Genomic DNA, 18,325 nt, shown 5'->3' on the forward strand with positions numbered 1-18,325 from the left:
CCGGTGCACACCCCTAATATATATATATATATTTATTTTTTTAACAATTGACCTCTTTCTGAATATGGGAAGCAATACTTATCTATTCATATTCTATGCACATAATACTATAAAAAGAGATGCATATTTTTTTGCATTTAAATGGCAATTTTGAGTAAATCTGTTGTAGTGAACAAAGGTAAGTCTAAACAGCAACAAGAGTAATTTACTCACATTCACCTGCTCAGCACCAAAATGTCCTTGATAATTCTATTAAAAAAATCAGAAACTATTTACATAATTCTTAGAAAACCTCATTCATCTCCCAAATGAGTATCTTAAAAAAACAAATACAAAACAAGTCTCAGGTCTGGTATCAATAAATCAATAATTTATTCATCTAAAAAAAGTGTGTAAAAGTATAGACCTTTTGTTCACAAGGTATATATGAAGCACATTTATATTGAAGAATCTTTAATGTTTAACCTCTTTTTATTTTTTATTTTTTTTTTTATTATCAAAGTCTTATTTTTTTCTGAGTGTGAGGTACCAGAGGTGGGATTAAAATTTCTTTTGGAATTCCAAAAAAAAGTTTTATCCTTTTACGTATTTCTGTTGGGATTAAATTTCCCATCTTCAGGTTTTTTTTTTACGGCTATTTATAGATATTTGTAAATGTGTGTATATATTTATATATTTATATATTTTATATATAAAATGGAAAAAACACAGCCAGTAAATGCTTTAAAAAAATTAGGTTCATTGAGAAATGTACAACTTTTACAATTTTGTTGTTTTTTTTTTTTGTTTTTTTTTAAAAAAGACCAATATATATTTTTATATACAAATACATTATCCTTTAGTCGCAGATCAGAATATTTTTTCCTCCCATATCTGGTGAAAATGTTACATACATTTTTCTGATATCTAGTACAACATTTCTATGGAAAAGTAGTATGAATGTCTGCTGTTGTTGTGCAAGCATTGTCCTTAGCTTGTCTTGTGTCATAGTTTAAATAAAATAGCAATTGCATCTTGCCAAATCTGCCCAGGACATACCTCATCATTCATAGCTTTCCTTAAATAGTAAATGACGATGAAATAAGTCAGACATACATAAATATCTATACAGGATATAAGGATTTGGGAAAAGAGCTGCCTGTACGTTTCATGCTTTGTATTGGATTGCCAGTGAGCTCAGTAATATGAAGAAAGGATTATGAATATGTGAAACCATCAGATTACATTTATTGCATCTGCTTCTCGGTTTACTATGCCACTGCAATTAGTTGATGTCACTTCCAGTTCTGTAAAGATACCATTAGTTTTTTGTCAGCTGAGACTATAGTTTTGGCAAGCTGTGTATTAGCACAATTCTATATAAATAACTCAGCCCGCCCCCTCCTAACAGGCAGTTCTGTACATGAAAAATCAAGAAATCACTGTTTCCTGGTCTTATTCTTATACTGTTCTAATGAAGACACGTCATAAGTGTATATAAGAACCAAATAGAGACAAAAAATATATTGCAACTAATCAAAACATTTTAAAGCAATTGAGTATATATATATTGTAATGCAATGCATACTTTCTCTATCAAACTCTAATAAGACCAACAATCATTTACCAACAGTATACAGCATGGGAGACTCAAAACAAATACTAGAGGGAAGTGTATTACTAAAATGTATATTCTTAAAAAAAGCATTTTAATGCTATATATATATATATATATATATATATATATATATATATATATATATCTCCAGTAAAACAAAACATATTTTCTTCCATAGATGATTGATAACTTGAAATAAAATATAATGAACTGCGTTGTTTCATCCTTATTCTATATAGTTCACACATAATACACAAGCAAATCCTAAAAATCAACCATCTATAGATCTATACAAAAAACTTTCACACAGTCCATAGTGGATGCCACTTTATAGAAATTTTTTTTTTACTAACATTAGTACGTTATAATGTTTTGGTTGCAGTTCGACTTTGATAATTCCCCTTCAAGTAACTCCCAAGACTATAGGGTAACACAATGCAGGAACATTGTTGGTAGCAATAGACTGTTAAAAGGCCTCAAATAGAATAGTAACAAGCACTGAAGCTAACGCAAACATTAACAAAACAATGCTACTATGTAGAGATCTTTAAAACTGAGGAACGGTAACAAATAGTTTTAAAGGTAGGTAGCTTTCAATGCGTTAAATTGCCCCAAAGACATGGATGACCACAGCAATGTAATTACCCCATCCTGGAAAAACAGAGGCATATAAAAAGATAAGCCGCCGACACTCAACACTAATCGCAAAACTGCCTGTGTCTAGCCTTAATTACCGTGTATATAGAAGAATGATATACTGAATGATGGAAAGAATACTGACATGTTTGGCACACAAAAAAACAACTTTTCTTACTTTCATACTAGCATGCACCTACTGCATGTTATGAATTCAGCAGGTGGCATTAATATCAGAATGATACTTGATGTAAAATCTCTTATGGCTAATATCACGCTAACACTGTTCATGTCTGCCTGGAAGAACTGATACCAGTTATGCAGGGTTTTCAGGCTGATTTGGCAGGAGAGGTATACATTGAGAAGCAGATACAATAATTGCATGGGTTAAACAAGATGCTATCCAACTTCAGTGCACCTCGAATATACTGACTGGATAGGTCTGTGTCCTGTTTATTTGCTTATTATTCAATAGTTCTCTGTTCTTACCTAAGTGCAGATTGCTCTGACATACCTATGGACTGCCTAGCCCCTGTATTATCAACATCAATCTGAAGCTGCGATTCCTTAGTATCTGCAGATACCAACACAGCTCGTCTTGCTCAGGTAGACATAAGCATGTGCTACTGCCTGAAGAATTGTGTGGGTAATGTTATATTTAATGTATATTGTGTGATGCCCAGAAGGAAGTGTTCCAGATGATGAAGTGCATTTACTCTGTTGAATTGAAATAGCATTTCACTGTCCTGGTGCTGCCACAGCTCCAACAACAGGCTTAGAACATGGTGATCACAGGGTTTACTGACTGTTGGCCAGAGTTTTTCAGATATCCTTTTGTCAAGGCAGGATGAAAATATTCAGAGAATGCCCATGACCATGTTGTACATCTGTGTGAGCACCGTGAAATGAACAGGTAAGCATGACGTTCGGTCCTGAGTAGCCGGGTTACAGGTCAACCATGAAAGAGCATTGTACTGCTCAAGCACAAACCTAGAAAAGTACAATATAAAACATCATCAATAAACCAGCAAGTGGGTAACGTACATTTGTTTTTGTATTTCATTTTGCTATAACAAATCTTTCTTTGTTAGTTTTGCATCATTGAGGCAAACAAGCCCACATTTTACAGGGAAACTGTGAAAATGTTGTAGCTGTAGTGGGATGAATCCCCAGAGAAGGAAAGCATTCAGAGAACATAAGACAACAGCGAAAATGTAAATTAGTATAAAAATAATACCAAAACGAGAGCCAAGCCCACAAATTTGTGGCCAAAAATAAAAATAAAGAAATCGTATTTTAAAAATATTTATTGTTATTTCGCTTTAAATTCACCATATTCCAATTTCAGGCTTCATACCGCTATTTGTCTATTAACGGCCTGTGTTAACTTTATAATTTGTCTTGCTGCATCACACAATACAGAAGTCAAATACGAAACTGCTTAATCCTGTTTAGAAACAGACGCGGAAAAATGAAGTGTTACCTTAATACATCTGATGTTGTTTTGGAATCCAAAGGATGAGGCACACGCTGTGAGGTGCGCGCAGGAATGAGATCATCATTCTGAGATACAGAAATGTGATGATGTAGAGAAGCCTGTGAATCAGTAGACACAAACAAGTTATTTAAAGTCACAAGTTCAAAAAGTATATTAAACAGATTCAATTATTTTCTCATGTCAGTAATATTTTATCTGCATCTGAACGACCAGAACAGATATGGGTTTTTACCTTCAGAAACAGGGGACACTGGTTTTGAGCCTGTGGACATGATGACCAGAACCACTCAGGCAGGTTTTCTGCTTTGGCTGTGGAGACGTAGTAACCCAGGGCCAAGGGCTGCTGCTTCAGTTCTTCTGGTGCTTCCCGGGAGAGGAGCCTCTCACCTTGGCCCTACAAAGGAACATTACACCATAAGTGAGCATCATACATTATGAACATCTATTTTAGCTCCTGTAATTATTGAAGATTAAATTAAAACACACATATGTTTATTGGATTATTAATCATACAAAGTACATACAAAGCAAATCTAGTGAAAGGATGACCGCTATTGCCATTGTGTGTGACAGTCAAACCTTGTCTAATTTGTTCACCTATGTATGTAGCTAAATTGGATACTAAGGGATAGATTTACTAAAGCAGACAAGTGGAGGTGTTGCCTACAGCAACCAATCAGATCCTAACATTTTCTAGAATTTAATAGAGAAATTATAGCAAAAATCTGATTGGTTCCTACAAGTAACGCCTCCACTTTTTATTATTTAGAAGCTTTAGTAAATCTACCCCTAAATCTGACCGACCTCTATGTGGTTATCTTTACACTGCAACTATGTCCTACTCTACTTCTAAATATTATTTCGAACATTACTGAATTAATCATTATCTTTCCTTTGAGAATGCATTTTTGAAATAATATTGTTAAACAAGGCGACTCAAAAGATAGAATGCAATTTGCTCCATTTTCCAAAAGACATAAAAACGTTGCTGGTCTTGCACAACATTTTGAGAGATTTGTAACAATTTTTTGGAATCTGTATTTTAAAATTGAGGGATGTTAAAAACAAAGAGGAGCTGGGCGAGTATTTACTTGACCATATGGCGCCTATGTAATGGTGACCCTTTCCTACATTCTCTGCCTGTTATACATATGAGTCCTCTCATACACCACCATACGGCCGCTATGAGAGGTGTAGCAGAGTTTTTTCTTCTTTACAATTTGCATCGCAGATGCAGCAAACTATTTAATATGTACTAGAGACGCACAGGATTTTGTCTGAAATACGTACAAAGTCACAGATGAAACACAGCGGTACTTGGAGTGAGAAAAAGCCGCAGCTGCTGCATTCTAGCACTTCTTACACAAGTTCGACTCAGTTGCAAACAGATGTACAAATGTCGCAAATCAAATTGATCAGTGCATCTAGCAAAGCATTGTCGTTTCCAGTTGTATTATTTGTGCAAATAAAATGCACTTGGCGCAGCTTAGTCGCCCAGGACCTGGTGCGCTGCGATGAGCTGTTTGGTGTGACTGAAGCCACAGCGTGTGAGAACACATCTGTAAGTTGAAGTCTACAACCAGCAAAACAGACTTCACTATAGAAAATTGCAGGTACAATATGTGTGGTGCATTACTGCTACATTCTGCAAAAATGTATTGGGTGTTGCGTGCTCATTTTGGATACTGTTACATGTTATACAAATCACCCAAATAATTTTGTATATCATGGTGTTTATAACAATTCTTTCTTACTTTGCTGGCTCCTAACTTTTGGAAAGGTTTGTCCAGTCCAAAGTTATAAGAAAAAAAAAAAAAAAAAAAAAACACAAAAACAAGTGTTAAAGAAGCTGTTTAAAAGACAAAGGCATCTTTTTGGGGAATATGCAAAAGCGGAGAAGCTTATACTTACCTAAGTGAGTAAAACTAATATGCTCAACATATCTGCTTCATTCCAAAGTTGTTGCATATCAAATGAATCAGTAGAGTGTGCTAGTGCATCCTAGTCGCATCACAACGCGACCTAGATGCATTTCCCTCAAAAACAGAGGGCCCACGCTAGCAAGTAGCATGGGACCTGGTGCCTCACTCATGCCAAGCAAGTCGTGCTGCGTGGCGAATTTTGGCTAGATGTATGAGGACACATCTGTACCTTGAGGTATAAGTAGATTTCTATTGTTTGTGTATAATTAGACAAGCAACACCAAGAAAGAAAAAGAAAAAATCTTCAAATAAATTAATTTGCGTTCTTCAGATTATGATTAAAGTATGAGTCTAAATTGGTGGATTCCTCAACTCACCCGACTATGCTGGAAGTGCGATCCCCCTCCAATACCTGTTGGAGATCCTGGAGAAGAATTTGGTGGCGAATGCAGGTTCCCTTGAATTAATATTCCTATATCATTATCCATATCAGGCATATCCGGAAATGGCAAATCAAACATATCATCTGAATGAAAGGAAAAAAAAAGCCAAAATAAGTCACTCTTAGCCTTTTATTCTGAACATACTGTGTTTTATAATCATCCACAGAAATGGTAAAATTTAATATTTAAGATAAACCTTTTAAATGTATCTTTAGCAAAAATTCCAATTTAAGATATTAAAATACAATTTTGTTTCTTTACTGCTCGCCAGCAAAACAACAAGCCCCACATCTTGATGTCCTATGTGGGTTAATGGTCACCCCTTTGATGGAAAGTTTGTCACAGTAATGGCATAGAACAGGGGATATTAACAGTTACCACTGGGGTGCATAAATGAAGTATTCAGAAATCTGCATATGAAAAAATGTGTTGGGTAGCGCCCAATAAAGCATAAAAACTATGTTTTCATATTAGAAAGTATAAAATAAAAATGTTTTAGTGCTTATTGCAAATTGACCAGTTACATGCAAGAGGATAATGCTTTGTAAAATAAAAAAAACACTTTATATGTCTTGATCAAAGTTTTGACCACTGGCTGTCACTGTTCCAATGCAATCAATGTAAAATGTTGTAATTTTAAATAGCCAACTAATGCAGGGTACACACTGACAGATACATTGGCCGATCAATTGATCAGCCAATATATCTGCTGCCCATCGGCCAGTGTGTACCTGCGATATGTCGGTGAACGTTGGGTTCACCAACATATCATATTGGCTGTGCTGCACAGCCGATGGACCGATATTGGGGCCACATATACACTTCTATATGCTTTGCCTTTTTTTGGGGTACAGGCAGATTTCCGTATTTTCACCTATACTTATCATGGGCAAAACCAAGAAGACTTTTCGCACGAATGCCGCATTGCGACTTTTCAATTTGCATTGGGCGAAAAAAAAAAGTGCGCAAGTAGTGTAGTTGCGGCACCACTAGCACGATCTGTAAATCCTCTACATTCCGTGTCCTGTAAATCTGCTGGATCTGGATCTAGGATACTCTTGCACTATGGCTCCCATAGAAGAGAAATTTGAGTGGCGCCATACCGCACCAAATTTGCACTAGCACTAATTGCCACTACAAAAATAGGTATCTGGAAGGGCATATATCACACAAAAAGTAGGTGTTTTTACCTGCTAAATCCTTTTTCTGATTCCATGGGGGACAGTGGAGACTTTGGGGTTTAGCAGGTGTGAGAAAGTGTCTTGGGCACTGAAAGGTTAAAATCTTCCCAGCACAGGCTCCTCCCCCTCTATACCCCACCCCCTGCCTCCTTCCAGCTTATACGAACATAGCCAAAAAATAGAGAAGGTGAGGAAAAAGGAGACACACACAGACACACACACACACACACACACACACACACACACACACACACACACACACACACACACAGTAACCCAAACAGGCTTAGAAAACAAAAAAAAAATAGCTGGGAGCGCCAGGGAGGGACCTCCTGTGTCTTCCATGGAATCAGAGAACAGGTAAGAACACAACATTCTATTTTCTCTTTCTTCCAATGGAGGACAATGGGGATGTTCCACAGCTGTCCCTGAGGGAGGGAGCACTCCCGTGCGGAAGACAACACTATGACCAAAGATGGCATCACAAGAAGCAAAGGTGTCAAAGCTGTAGAATCTAATAAAAAAGTGTGAGGAGAAGACCAGGTGGCAGCTCTACAAAGTCATGCCACTAAGGCACCACTGCGAGATGCCCATACAGACCTCACTGACCAAGTAGAGTGGGTCTTGACCAATTCAGGGACAGGTGTACCACTGGAAACCTAAACATGGCAGATAAGAGCAGTAATCCACCTGGCGATGCATTGTTTTGATACAGACCAACTGCGTTTGTGAGCATAAAAAAAGGACAATTTGTCAGGTGGACTGCATGGTCCTGTGAAAGACAAGAAATGCGACCGATGCCACAAGGCAGGTAATTCGGCTACCCTCCTGGCCTGAAGATATGGCCAGTAAGAAAACAAGTAAGGAACCACAGGTCCACCGACTCTAAAGGCTCAAAGGGAAACTCCTGAAGCGCCCGAAGAATCAAACCCAGGTACCATAGTACCACCGGTGGAGGCATGAAGGGGGGCTGAATGTGCAACACACCCCCTGCATGAAAGTCTGGATAGAAGGAATGGCCGCAAGTTTTTCTGAAAGAAAACTGAAAGGGCCAACATGTGAACCTTCAGGGAACTGAGTTGAAGACCCAAATCCAGGCCACTCTGTTCCAGGTCTCCAGACTATTGTTTTTCCTTCACTGTTGTTCACACCAAGTGAAATAGGTTTTCCATACCCTGTGGTAAATCTTAGCTGAAGACTGTTTCCTGGCATTGAGCATTGTCAAGATCACAGCATCGGAGAAAACACTTCGCCTTTAGGATTAATATAAAGCCAGAGTTGGCAGATCGTGTTAATAAGAGAAACCTTGACTGGGTAGGTCTGGACGAAGAGACAGACACCAAGGAGGGTTCACCAACATTTGAAGGCGATCAGTGTACCATTAACAATTAGGCCAACAGGGAGCTACCATGGGAGCTGAATGAAAGGACCACTCCCCGGAATGGATATCCACTGAGATAATCCACCTCCCAGTTGTCCACTCAGAGTATGTAGACTGCCAATATAGCTGGAAGATGCTTTTTGATCCCAGGACATAATTTGTGCCGTTTCCCTCATGGCCTGAGCTCTTCTCGTACCCACTGGATGATTTATGTAAGCAACAGCAGCCTCGTTGACAGATATGACCAGCAACCCTGAAAGCTCATGTGGAGAATTATTGCACCCCATCCCTGGAGGCGGTCATCTGTTGTAAGAATAGTCCAAGACATTATCTGAAAGGGACGTCCCTTGTCCAAGTGAGGTTTGAGCAACCACCACAGAAGGGACTGTCTTGTCCGGGGACATGAAATCGGACCTGGAAGGGAGACAGACTGTCCTCCGTTTGAGTAGCAGTTGAATGAGTGTCTGAACTCCTGAAATCTTGTCTGATGGCAGGAAGATCCGTTGCGATATTGTGTCCAGATAAGCTCCCTGGTGAACCATCTGCTGGGCCAAAACAGGACTTCTGGAGATTCAGGATCCAACCGTGAGCCTGTAACAAATTTGTGGATAACTGGAGGTGAGCCTCCAGGGTGGACGGTGTTCTGGCTGTGATGAGGTAGTCCAGGTAGGGAAAAACCTTGACCTCCTGTTGATGGAGGACAGCGGCCATAATGGACATCACTTCGGTAAATACTCGAGGTGTCGTCGCGCGTCCAAACTGCAGAGCTTGGAATTGAAAATGCTCATTGATCACTGCGAAATGGAGAAGGGACTAATGACCGTGCCAGATTGGAACATGTAGATAAGGGTCCTTGATCTCTAAGGACACTATGAAGTCGCCAGGTTCCAAAGATTGAGTAACTGATCTGAGATATTCCATCTTGAATCTGGGAACCTGAAAATGGAGATTCAGCGATTTTAGATTCAAAATAGGTCGGAAAGACCCATCTGGCTTATGAACAAGGAAGAAGTTGGAATAAAAGCCTTTTCCTCGCTGATGAGATGGAACAAGAACGTTGACTTCTGACGCTAAAAGTAGAGCTTCGGCTTTTGCAGAGTCTGATGGAAGGCCGGTAACAAAGAATCGACAAGGAGGTGGGTCCCAAAGGTCAAAGGCGTACCCCCCCAGGAGACAAAACTCCGAACCCACCTTTACGTAGTCAACAAGAAGCCACTGGTCACTTGTGCAGGTGAGCCTCCGCCACTGAAACCCTGAGGGTGCAAAAGGGGATGGGAAAGACAGTCATGCAGCGGGCTTGCCGGCATGGGAGCAGGACAACATTCAGGTCTGGCCTGATGACATCTAGGCCTCGATCCTCGAGAAGGACCTGTGTGAAGAGAGACTTCCTGTCCCCTAAAAGGAGGAACAAATCTTGGTCTCCCCTGTGGATGAAAGGACCAAAAGGAGGGGCCTTGGTTTGGAGCAGAGGAAGGTAGAAAGGCGGTCCTGGAATCAGCTCCTACTGCAATGATCTTCTCAAACTCTGGTCCAATCAGGACTTCTCCTGTAAGCAGAAGAGACTCCAAACCTTTTTCGAACCCGCATTCACCTGCAAAGTGCGTAACCACAGGGTACGACGGGCAGCAACTGCAGAGGCCTGAAATGACAAAATTCCCGAATCCATGGCAGCCTCCCTTAAGTATCTAGATGCCAATTTGAAATTATCTACCAAAGATAACAGCTCAGCCCATGGCGTACTACTGCGAAGGCCTTCATCCAAAGAATCCACCCAGTGTTCCATGATTTGAGAAGAGGAATAGTAGGTGCCTTTGCCAAACGTACAATGGGGGCTAGAGTTTCCCATCTAGTCCTGTCTGACAGTGGTAGAGGATAAAAGGTAACAATACGCCGGGAAGGCTGAAATTTTCAATGAGGCTAGTTCCAGACTTCGGATAATAAACCTTACAGTTGTGCAATTCCTTTTTCTTCTTTTTCTTGACCTTAAGGATGAACCCTGATTGGAGGTTCCCTCAGTATCCTTAATTTGAAGGATGGACTTAAACACCTCAATTAAGGCTTCTACATTAATGGGACTATTTGACTCCTCCTTTAAGGTAGAGGATTCCTCAAAGTCAGATTTCTGTGAGCAGGCATCCTCACCTAAGGAGGAAACCTCACAGTGATAATCCTGTACATCCGGGGCAGCTAACTGACGCTTTTGAGTGTGTACAACTGCCGGGATCTAACATCCGCTGCAGGGGAAATTAAACCTGCACTAAATCCTGCACAGATTGAGATAAAAACAGAAATCCAAGCAGGCTCTGCAGAGAGAGGTTAGGTGCTGCTGTAAGAGCTTGTCTAGACAGAGATAACTGCTGAGATAGCTCCAGCATAGCCTTTGAAAGGGTATTAGTCCAAGCTGGTGCAGATGGGGGTGTACATAGGAGACTAGCCCCTTGTGGCTCAGAAAATCATGCTTTGCAGAGTCCCCCACGATCAGGGGCCCTGCTTTGAAGCTTTTTCTGTCAATGCCTACATGAGGAGGATCTATGGCCAGGAGCCTTGTCAACAGCAGCTTCCCTCAGAGCAGGGGTGGGGAACTTTTTTTTGCCGAGGGCCATTTTGATATAGATAGATATATCTATCTATCTCAATTTGTGGGCCTGGTGTAGGCCACGCCCACTCCGTGTGACATCACATGGGGTTGGGGTCACAATCGTTGCTGATTACAGCAATGCTGAGGACGCTCCGGGGAGCTGTAAGGGCAGCGGTGTGACCGTCTGAAGTGTCCCAAGGATGCTCCAGGTGGCACTGCTGCACAGATTCTGGCTGCAGGGTGCCATTCTAGGCACCCTGCTAGCCAGATGAGGCCAGCAGAAAAAAAGCACAGAAGGCCAGACAAATGATTAGGTGAGCCTTCTACAACCCACGGGCCTGAGGTTCCCATCCCTGCCTTAGAGGATATGATGTTAATAAAAAGAAAAAAAAATAACTAAATAACTAAAGCTGCATAGGTGGAGGTTTTGAGGTATAGGGGAGGATTCACCTTGTCTTCAATCCCATTTTACTGCAGGAGATGTGAAGCCTCTGGAGAAGACAATAAGTGGCAGCGCCGCTCCACAGGTCCTGCAGCTAAGTAAAGAGTAGAAATGAGCTCTTTGACAAGCAGTCCCCGCAAGGAAGCACACCTAGAGAATGGGAGGAGAAACGGGAGAGATCCCTCCCAGTGGTAGACCTCACAGGTGCTGCGCCATTTCATAATGGTGTCCTGTACAAAGCCACCTATTTACCCTGATGGTCTAGTGAGGTCATAGTAAATCATGCTGTCACTAGCTCATGCACTCCTCCTGACAGCCTCCTTATACCGAGAGGGAAGCTGCTGATTAAAATGGTGTCCTGCTTTCCAGCAGAACCCCTCTTACTTGGAGCCGCACCTCTCCGGGCTGACGTCTCCAGCCGGGGGGATCTTGGTGCCGGATTCTGCTGCTGCGTCCCGGACCGATCATGGCAACTGTCTAGGTCGACAGTGCTGTGACCCCGGAGCAGCTGTTTCTGTAGACTGACCAGGCCTGCGGCTGTTACACAGAAGACCATGTACAGCTAGAACGTGCCCGTACTCTGAGGCACTAGAAAAACAAAACAAGAAAAAAAACTGTCTGGCAGGAGGTGGGGTTTAGAGGGGGAAGGAGCATGTGCCTGAAGAATTTTAACCTTTTAGTGCCCAGACTCGCTCTCGCACCAGCTACACCCCAAAGTCTCCATTGTCCCCATTCGAATTAGATGTGATCCTATAAAAGGAATCTGACTGAACGAAGAGCCAAGAATCAAACCACTAAAGTTCAGCAAAACCCTAAATAAAAGGAAGGCAGGTAGTGACTACTGATCTAATTATTATAATGTCCTTGACGCTCCTGATTTGTTCTTTACCATGTAATAGAAAAATATTGCAAAAACAAGATTTTGGTACTTACCGATAAATCCTTTTCTCCAATTCCATAGGGGACACTGGAGGCTTCAAGACAGTGGGGTATAGACGGTGCTAAGTGGGGACTGGCACTTTAGATCTTAATGAAGTGTGACTAGCTCCTCCCCCTCTATACCCCCCTACAAGCCCAGTCTTAGGAAACTGTGCCCGAGGGGAGCTGAGAAAAAGACAAACAGAAGAGGAGGAGGCGATGCAAGTACCCAGAACATATGAAAAGGATGAAATAACAGTAACACAACCAGAGACATTAAACCGCTCGGCAAAGTGACTCCATAGAAACCCCGCGAGCAGCTGCCCACGAGGAACCCACAGAGCAAGTGGAATGCGCTGTAATAGAAGGTGGATGAGGCCATATACACTTGTCTGATGGTCAGACGAATCCAGCGGGCCAGCGACTGTTTGGAAGCTGGCCAAACAGGACGAGCAGCATTGTACAAAACAAATAGAGTGTCTGTTTTACGTATGGCTGCAGTCCTCTCCATATAAATACTAAGAGCCCTAATAACAATCAAGGATCTTGAAGAAGGTGAATCCTGTGGAAGAACAGGTACCACAATAGGTTGATGTGGAAAGCAAAAACCACCTTTGGAAGAAAGGCTATTCTTGTACGGAGTTCCGACCTATCCTCATGAAATACCAAGTATGGAGGACGAAAGAATCCCAGTTCCGACACCCTCCTGGCTGAGGCCAGTGCGAGAAGAAGTGTTACCTTCCACGAAAGGTACTTTAACTCCACCGACTCCAAAGGTTCGAACAGAGGAGACTGTAAAAAGGAAAGTACGAGATCCAAATCCCATGGAGGAACAAAGGGAGATGTTAACCAAATCACACCTTGTAGAAAAGTCTGCACCTCCGGTATAAAGTCCAACTTCTTCTGAAAGAAACAAAACAACACCCTGGTGCCTAATCAGATAAATACAAAAGGATCTCTCTAACCAATCAAGGCTGCAGCTTCCCAATAAAAGGTAATTGCCACACCTTTCAGAACTAAAAGAAAAAAAATATATAAGTATAGGAAGTGCTGCCAATTGGAGACATTAATAGTTTGCAATACAATTTATTATTACACGATAATATGGCCATATCCTAAACACAATAAGACACAATAAATATCAAAAAAATAATAGGAATAAAAGAAAAAGTTAAGAATAAGTCAGGCTTGGTCTGAGCGTTTTGTTTAGCAGCAAAGGACACAGTCAAAACCTTCACACAATGTTTCAATGTATTGTTATAATACTCCACACTCCTTTAATCAATCATACATCTCAATATATACCCTCTGTTGTCTTAATATTTTTCTTTCAAATCGCAAGAAATGAAGGAAGATAGCCAGTCTACTAATTAACTGGATAATTCTCTGTCTGAGGAAGCCGCTGAGCTACACTACAAGGCGGGGAAACGCTTTACAGGCTACTTTTCTCTCCACACATCCCATGCAATACTGAGATACCCTGCTGAGCTGCCCATATTATCGTGTAATAATAAATTGTATTAAAAACTATTAATGTGTCTCCAATTGGCAGCGCTTCCTATACTTACATATTTCTTCTGAAAGAAAACCATCAGAGCTGAAATTTGAACTTTCAGAGAATCCAACAGCAGACCGGCTGAGAAACCTGCTTGCAAGGTAAGCTGCAGCTTCACCTATATTGCTCTGCTAACGGAATAAGTTCTTCCACCGGCAGCTGATCTCTCATTCCGTCAGCCAACTGTTTTGCCCAAAGCTAAATAGCTTTGTTAGTCCAGCAGCTTACAATCGCAGGACGCAGAGTCACCCCTGCAGCTGTGTAAATGGACTTGAGTGTGTTTTCCAATCTCCTGTCAGATGTGTCTTTCAAAGACGTGGCCCCAGGAACTGGAAGCTGTCTTCTTAGACAGCCGTGATGCTGATCGATCTACTGTAGGGGGAGTCTCACAAGATTTTCTGTTATCTGCTGGAAAAGGTTAAAAGGATAATAACCGCTGGGACTTCTGAAATTTTTTATCCGGATGTTCCCAAGCTGACGTTAGAAGAGAATCCAGCTCTTCCGAGACTGTAAAAGCAATAGCCTGTCTGTTTCTTTAGAGAGAAAGACTGTCGAGCAGGACCTGTGTCCTCCTCTTGTATCTGCAATACCTGTTGGACTGCAGAAATTAAAGCCTCTATCACCTCGAATAGAGGCTCAGACTCCTCCTGGAGTTCTAAGGCGAATTTGAAGCATATTCGCCTTTGTCTAAATCTGGCATATTCTCCTCCTCCGATTGGAGGACAGAGGGTAACAGTCTCTTTTTTTTGAGATCTGAGGAGAGGATCCCATTGTGGTACGGGAGAAAGCCATGGCTTTTGAAATCCCCTCCATGGATATAGCTAAGGATCTCGCCCATGCTGGTTCCTCTAGAGCCACTGATCTGGAAGCCTATCTTTCTTTGCGAGAAGCCTCCAGCTCAGCAGAGAGAGAGGACAGAATAGATGTAACCTGCGTTCAAGACGGTGGGTCTGACATCCCTGCAGATTGTTGTTCAGTATCGCAATTGTCAGGAGTTAGATGAGTGCCCTTGTGTAAACTTATCTGCACATTTTTTGCTGGTAAATACATTTTGAGATGCTTTAGATCTGCCAGTCATGCAACATACAGACCCCACACAAACAACATAAAAGTGAAAAAGGTCAGAAGAAGAAACTGGGACACAGAGAGGCAGGAGAGAGCCACAGTTGCCCTAATAACGCTCCTAACAGTGCCAGAAAACACTATGCATAGAAGGAATAACCACTGATAATTAAGTAGTTACTAACCTGCCTTAAATGCTCTCCTGACCAGCCTAAACCCCAGTTTACGTACAGTCCAGGTTAGGTTACAAGTTTCATGCAGCAGTGTATTTGTTATGCAGCAGACGCTGATTCTCCCTATAATGGCCACCAGCACACTTCCAGAGAAGCGCTGGGGATGCTGGGAGCAGGACTCCGGAGCTATCTTTGCCCCCCGCTATGGCGCCTATTTTAAACATATGCGCGCTTAAGACACTTGGCTGCCCCGCTAATCGGGGCAGCTCTGCTGCATTACATACCACCTATGTAGGGTTAACCTGGCTAGTCGGGGAGCCAGGTAGTACTCATGGAGCTGCCCACTGCCGATAATGACTGCTGGGGGTCCGCTATGCATGCTGCAAGCAGTACCCCTATATGGAGATGGAGATCTCTGTAGTCGGGAACCCCAGGCGAAGTGCATACACTTGCGAGTGGGTCCCCCCGGCAGCTCCCGCGATGCAGACAGGCAGTGCAGCTACTGCCTGTCTGTCCTCAATGTCTTCAGCGCAGGAGTGCTCTTGAAATACTAAACCCTGAGGAGTGTAATACACATCCAGCTCCCTTCGGGCACAACCTAAGACTGGGCTTGTAGGGGTGTATAGAGGGGGAGGACCTAGTCACACTTCAATAAGATTTAAAGTGCCAGCTCCCACTTAACACCGTCTATAGCCGACTGTCTTGAAGCCTCCAGTGTCCCCTAGTTGATGAAGGAGAAATATCCAGGTAAAACTTTTGGACAATGTTTATAAAAATGCATATTTTTCACCTCTCCTGCATGCCCATAAACCCCAATCTTGTGGAAGCTATTAAGTAAATATTGTATAGACAAGAGAAAATCAGTTCTATATATTTTTCCATATTTTTCCATAGATACTATGGGTTTTTTGTAATGGAGTTACACTTTTTGTTTATCAGAACTCACCATTGTTGAAACCATCCTCAATGGGATAATTAGCAGGAGCGACCTGGATGGTGGCTGAAGTAGGAAATACCAAGATGTGGGTGCAAGAGGCATCTTGCGGTGTGCTGAGCTGAGAGGTTTGCAGATTCAAAGCTGTGCTGCGACCAAACACAGACCCCATTGTAACGGCATCTGTAGAAGAAGAGTTTCAGATTTGACATTTGGAAACATGTGGCACAGACAAAAGAGAGAAAACAGTTGAAATGTGGTTTAAGGTTGGGAACTAAACTACAGTACTAGAACTAAAATTGTTAATTTTTAGCTACATAGCCAATTAAAATAAAACCAGTATAAGTCAAGTTATTTAAATAAAACCTAAACAGTGTGAAATCGCTTTATCAACACGATATATAAAATTCTAGATATAACTTCAGAAAGCATAAAAAGTTTACACAACGAAAACACTTGGGAACCAATTTGTTTTTATCCAATGTAATTTTGCACATGTAGACTACTGGTCAAAACTTTTAGAACACCCACAGTTTTCCAATTTTTTGTGAAGCGTATGCAATTTAAAAGTCCTAATCGGTGAGCATTGATGGCTGACAGTCGGCAATTCCGACCGGCGAACTGTTTAGTTTAAGTGTTAGTTTAAGTGCCTGGCACCCAACAACACTGCCTATACCCTCCATGGATCCAAAGAAAAGGATTTTACGGTAAAAAAAATCCAATTCACTGCTGCAGAACAAAATGGGGGCTCTCAAAAACTGTTAATCGGTAGTGCATATCAAATTCTCTGAGTGCTCACTTTGCTTACCACTATCATTACTCCCAGGACAGTAATAGAAGGATTAGACAAACTAAAAAAACATGAAGCTATCACCACAATATGCTTGTTTATACTAAATGTATAGGTGTGTATACATGCCCTCCTGAACTTTTTTTAAAATTATTTCTAGAAATCTTATCAGTCATACCTTCAATGACAGTGTAATATCGCTATCTAATAAAACACAAAGCTGTTTTCTCCAGAGAGCAGAGCAAAACAACAACAAAAAAGGAAAATTATGGTAAAACTTACCTTTGTGAACTCTTTCTTCAAAGTCCATAGGGTCCACAGGGAGACATTGGGGTGTAGGTGGGACCTGGAGGACCGGACACCAACTACAAAGCTTTTCAACCCCATGATGCTCCGGTCCTTCCTCCTATACCCCGCACCACAGCCTGAGGGCACTTCAGTTATGTTAACAAGCCCAAGGCAGGAGCAGGACAGGGCGAGAAGGAAGACTGGTACACTGAGGAATCACACTCTCACGCAGAGGAAACAAGTGACCAAGAGGAGAAGCAGAAGCCCATAGAAGTCAGGTGCATCAAGGCGGATGCCCTGTGGACCCTATGGACTTCAAAGAAAGAGAGTTAACGAAGGTAAGTTTTACAATAACTCTCCTTTTCTTCTTCTTCAGGGTCCATAGGGCTCCCACGGGGAGACATTGGGGATGTCCCAAAGCAGTTGTTCAAGGGTTGGAAGGCTCCTGAGCTGATAGGAGAACCCCACGCATGAAGAAAGAATCCTGAGAGGCAAATGTATCAAAGGCATAAAACCTAAGAGAGATGTGGACAAAAGACTAGGTGGCCGCCTTGCATAGCTGTCCAGCTGAGGCGCCACGCCGGTCTGCCCACGAGAAACCCACAGAGCTAGTAGAATGAGCAGAGACTGTAGTCGGCACAGGAAGGCCAGTCTGCGTGTAAGCCTGTGAGATAATCATGCGTATCCATCTGGCCAGAGTCTGTCTGTTAGCTGGCCATCCCTTCTTATGGAATCCATATAGGACAAAGATGGAATCCGATTTCCTTATGGAAGTACTAAGGTCCACGAAGATTTTCAGAGCACTGACTACATCCAAAGAGACCGCACCTGCCAAGAGGTCTGGTGAATTAAAGCCCGGGACCACAATTTCCTCATTCTGGTGGAAGAAACCACCTTGGGAAGGAAGCCTGGGCGTATTCGCAGAAC

At 41.9% G+C, this 18,325-nt stretch overlaps 1 protein-coding gene across 1 annotated transcript in view; it reads right to left on the reverse strand.

The window, feature by feature from the left end:
• Positions 1 to 356: 356 nt before the first annotated feature.
• Positions 357 to 18,325, reverse strand: part of MED13L (mediator complex subunit 13L) — a 284,295-nt gene continuing 266,326 nt past the window's right edge. The window contains exons 27-31 of the mRNA XM_088443487.1: positions 16,333 to 16,503; positions 6,031 to 6,179; positions 3,964 to 4,125; positions 3,717 to 3,829; positions 357 to 3,223 (exon numbers count right to left, since the gene is read on the reverse strand). Coding sequence (XP_088299613.1) covers positions 3,091 to 3,223; positions 3,717 to 3,829; positions 3,964 to 4,125; positions 6,031 to 6,179; positions 16,333 to 16,503 — 728 coding nt within the window. The 3' untranslated portion in view covers positions 357 to 3,090. The remainder of the gene's footprint in view (positions 3,224 to 3,716; positions 3,830 to 3,963; positions 4,126 to 6,030; positions 6,180 to 16,332; positions 16,504 to 18,325) is intronic.

Source organism: Taudactylus pleione, unplaced genomic scaffold, assembly GCF_031769625.1.
Source record: "Taudactylus pleione unplaced genomic scaffold, aTauple2 ptg000330l, whole genome shotgun sequence".
Classification (NCBI taxonomy): Eukaryota; Metazoa; Chordata; class Amphibia; order Anura; family Myobatrachidae; genus Taudactylus; species Taudactylus pleione.